We start from the raw sequence: 4,605 nt of genomic DNA, 5'->3' as shown, positions 1-4,605 counted from the left end.
TATATATATATATATAGGGGTATAAACTCCAATAAGGCAGAATCAGAATAATAATTCAGAGTAAGCGTTTCTGATGTGTGCTGCAAGGTTTATTCACTGGAATAAGAAGGTTTTGAAACATTTCGAGCTTCGTAATGCAGTTTTCTAAAAATACAAATGTACTGGTAAACGTTAAAATAATGACAAGATTGGGGAAGGAGCGCACTATGGGGGGACTTGAACTCATTGGTACCTTACCTTTTCACGGAATTTGCTCACCATTTATGTTTTCAAAATTGAACCACCTACATAATTCCATGGTCAAACCATGAGCAATAAAAATCTGTGTATAATAGTTATGTCAAGGCTATAATATACCTCTGTTATTCCAGATAAAGTGTCTATGTGGGCAGGAATGTACTTTATGTACCAAGTTCCAGGTTAAAAGAACCCGTCTGTACAAATATACAATCAAGCGATGTCAAATTTTAATAAATACTAATCTGTAATACAAATGTAGTTATAATAGGCATATGGTACTATAGGCTACTGTCCACAATTGTTCAAGGTATTCAAATACAAAAAAATGTTTTTATTTCCCAACATTTTGAAAGTACGGTCAGGTGTAATGTCACATTCACTAATAATAATAATGTTTCTTCTTCTTTTCTTCTTCTTCTTTTAATATGGCAACACTATAAGAGATCCTAAAATAAGAAAGCAAGTAAGACTACTTTTGTGTTTGATACATTTCTCAGGGACCGATTACCATTGATTTGAATTTGTATTACTTTTTCAAAATCATTTTCTATATTATATATACATATGCACCTCTGGTATGGACAGTTGGTGTGTCCATACCACAGATGTATAAAGACAAATGTCGATGTACTAGTGTTATTTAAATAAAGTTTTAAAAAAGAAGAAAAAAATGACTGCAGCCCTTCCTCGAGGCAAGGAACCAGAGCGCGCTTCGCGGCAACGCGCACGGAGGGGGAAGTGGAAAGGCGGAAGAAAGGACGTTGAATAAACTTGCTAACTTTTAGCCAAGCTGACTGACTAGAAATACATTTAGATACTATGTTACAGAATAACTGGCTACTTATTTCTATACAGATTTAGTTAGCTAACCATTTGCCCTGTCTACATTCAGTCACCGCTCTTTGAACGCGCCACACGACCACGGGACCCCAGCAGTTTTCAAACAGACGTTGCACTTGCTCAGCCGACCCGAAGCCATCCACCGTCACAAAGTCACATTTATCTGTTGTTAAAGTGCTGTGATAACCAGTCAGTTGTACCAACGCTGCACACAACCAGCTCGCTGGCTCAGCGGGACTCGGGCTTGTTCTCCTTGTGGGAAAAGTTCGTGTCCGTGGTTGGTGGTGGTTGTGTAGGAGCCAACGAGGCCTGCAGTCGAGGAGGCTGCATGTGTGAAGACCGTAGCTAGCTGGCGAGGAGTGACTCACACAACTCTAACTAAACACCCAGAAACATGTCGGCCCAGGCACAGATGCGAGCGATGCTGGACCAACTCATGGGGACAGGGAGAGACGGTGAGCACAGCTGGCTGTGGTTGAGCTCGGTGTCTGATCGGCTCAGGACATGAGTTTGTGTTGTTGCTAGCATTAGCTGGAAAGCTAGCCGATATGCCAGGCAGTGACAGTGAGGCATGCCTTTTGAACCAAGCTAGCTAACATGAGGATAGCAGCCGGCTAGCTACCTGTTGTGTTAGAGTTTATGTACAAATGGCAAGTAAAGTTGTTTCAGCACTGTATTTGGTCATGGTTAGTGTGCTCTTTTTTCGTGGTTCTTTTCTTGCTACCACATGTTGTCATGTTATCAGACTCAATCCTAGCAGCTAACTTTTAGGATTTACTGTTATGGTAACAGATGTGTGATTCGTTTATTGCAAGGCTGCACGTTGCGCCTCAATGCTTTAGTACGCATCGTGCTACGTTTTATTCGGATGACTGGCTGACAAGTAAACATATCTTTCTGTTCTTGGGATTTTCCTTTTTTTTTAGGAGATAGCATGCGGCAGAGAATCAAATTCACAGATGAGCGAGTCTGCAAAAGTCACCTCCTGGATTCATGTCCTCATGATATTCTGTCTGGCACTGTGAGTATTATGTTTACACACACACTCAAAGACTAGTACACAAAGATCATTGTCACTATCATCATTTACACTGCAGTCAGTGAGCAGTAGGACAGCTGTTGTCATTGGTTTTGGTCTATTCAAGCACATTGAGCTTAAAGTGCTACAATGCCTACAAGGTTGACTCAAGCTTTCAGGACCAGCTGCAGGTCAGTGATTGTAAACATACAGACAAAGGCTACTTTTCAACTGACCCCCATTCAAATGTTTCACTGTCCTATGATCAAAATGAAGATTTCAATTCTTTGGGACAGCGTTGTACATTTCCAAATAGTTTGGATCCGGTAAAGACATTCAGTGACAAAGCACTATGCTTCAAACTATATCACAAATGTGATATCATGTAAAATGTTGAAAGACAGGATACATTCTAACAGGGAATTATTGGCATAATAAATCTCAAGATGAGTGAAATGATGAAGCATATGAATACAGTATATTAATGTATTTCTGATTTCTGCAGAGAATGGATCTGGGAGAGTGTATGAAAGTTCATGACTTGGCCCTCAGAGCAGACTTCGAGATTGCCTCTAAGGAGCAGGAGTACTTCTTTGAACTTGATGTGAGTAGCACACACAAACACACCATTACACCATCATGTATATCTCTCGTAAGTAGTTGATTTCTGGACAGTTGGAACTTAGTAGGTAAATAACATTCAGAACATCGTTTTTTCCACCATACTGTATATTATACACACACGAAAACCCACTGATCTTAACATTGTCTGGGTTTTCTCGCAGGCTGCTGAACACCTTCAGTCTTTCATCGCTGACTGCGACCGCAGGACCGACCTGGCCAAGAAGAGACTAGCTGAAACGCAGGATGAGATAAGTGCTGAAGTGGCTGCAAAGGTTAGAAACTCACTGTTGACATTGCTCGTGTGAGATTATCATCAGGTCTTAATGAATGCTGTGCTTTTTTCTAACTGGGAATGATTAATTTTCTTTTAAAAAGGCACAGTCTCACCATCTGGTTGTCATGAATCTAGAGCTAATTTTTTCTCCTGTTATGAAAAGGCTGAACGTGTCCACGAGCTGAACGAAGAGATCGGGAAGCTGCTGGCCCGGGCGGAGCAGCTTGGGGGCGAGGGGAATGTAGACGAAGCCCAACAAGTGTTAGAAATGGTGGAGAAGACCCGGGGCTTGAAGAAAGAAGCTGAGGTCAGAAAGTTAAAATCTGCAATGTTGTGACTAGTTTATTGTGTTAGAATAAATACATATTAGGGCTGTCAATCAATTAAAAAAAAAAAAAATCGCATGAGCGTATTTGGTAACTCTCGATCGATCACACATTTTTTATCAGTTCTAAATGTACTTTAATAACGATGTTTTTTCAAGTTGTTTTTAATGCTCAAGTAGTATTTGACACTCGACTTCTTCGGTAGTAATTCAATTCACATCGACAGTACATGCAAATAAACTAAAGTCTTGGGGAGAAACAATCTGGAATGGCTTTGAAACTGAACTTGCCATTCAATAGACCATTTTATGTATACATTTCTGCTCAAGGAGCTTTATTTCTGCTAGCCATCCACGCCATAGATGTATTATAAGACCCGTAGGACTGGCTCCCGTTATGCTGTCTAGTCTCTCCTGCAGGCAGCTAAGAGCGGTATCTGCCATTTTGGTTCCACTTTTATCATATGTTTCATGGCACTTACACCATAGATGTATTAATTATTACAGCGTTCAGCGGAAAGCTCCGTGCATTCAAAAGCGCATAAAGCAATCGTGGGGCTCAGATCTTCCACATTGACTGGCCCATGACGTCACAGTGGCCATGCGCACTAGCAAGTTAGTTAGCTAGTTTGTTTGTGTTGTTGTAGCAACCGGTAGCAACATGATCATTCATGAGCTTGTCTCTCCTGTGTCTCTTACAAGTATAGCTAGTACTTGGTATAGCTACATGGCGAACTCATGAACCGTTTCATTGTCTAAAATATTTACTAAATTTAAACATTGTTTTTGTTGTTCCTGATCATTTACATGCTTATCTTAATATATGATGGATGTATTTACACAGCCAAGGAGATGTAATCATAATGTTGTGTTACTAGCTAGCTACAAACTAGCGATAGCTATCAAGGTTAGCTTGCAGTTTTGTGAACAGAGCTTTCCTTAATACATCCATGGCTTCATATCTCATCCACGTTACAGGCTTCACAGCATACAGCCCTACTGTGTCTGTAGTAACGTTATGTAGGTATATAGTAGGGCTGCACAATTTGAGGAAATTATCCAATTGCAATTACAGTGGTGCTCATAAATTTATGAACCCATGCTAAAGTTGACTAAAAAGAGATATTTAAAAAAAAAAAAAAATCATCTTTTTTACAAATTAATTTGAATGCCTTCATTAGAAAATTAGCAATAATCCACACCTATTTTCTTTGTGAACGAATAATGTATTGTGAATAAATGTTCTAACGTAAAATAGAGGGGGCATAAGTATACACACCCCTA

At 39.8% G+C, this 4,605-nt stretch overlaps 1 protein-coding gene across 1 annotated transcript in view; it reads left to right on the top strand.

Moving 5' to 3' along the window:
- The first annotated feature begins 932 nt into the window (after positions 1-932).
- Positions 933-4,605, top strand: part of zgc:158803 (LUC7 domain-containing protein) — an 11,510-nt gene continuing 7,837 nt past the window's right edge. Inside the window, exons 1-5 of the mRNA XM_032534756.1 lie at positions 933-1,535; positions 2,007-2,101; positions 2,604-2,702; positions 2,884-2,994; positions 3,160-3,303. Of these exons, the coding sequence (XP_032390647.1) occupies positions 1,475-1,535; positions 2,007-2,101; positions 2,604-2,702; positions 2,884-2,994; positions 3,160-3,303 (510 nt within the window). The 5' untranslated portion in view covers positions 933-1,474. The remainder of the gene's footprint in view (positions 1,536-2,006; positions 2,102-2,603; positions 2,703-2,883; positions 2,995-3,159; positions 3,304-4,605) is intronic.

Source organism: Etheostoma spectabile, chromosome 2 (assembly GCF_008692095.1).
Source record: "Etheostoma spectabile isolate EspeVRDwgs_2016 chromosome 2, UIUC_Espe_1.0, whole genome shotgun sequence".
NCBI lineage: Eukaryota > Metazoa > Chordata > Actinopteri > Perciformes > Percidae > Etheostoma > Etheostoma spectabile.
The sequence above is the reverse complement of the archived record's forward strand: the minus strand, read 5'-3'. Positions and strand labels throughout refer to the sequence as shown.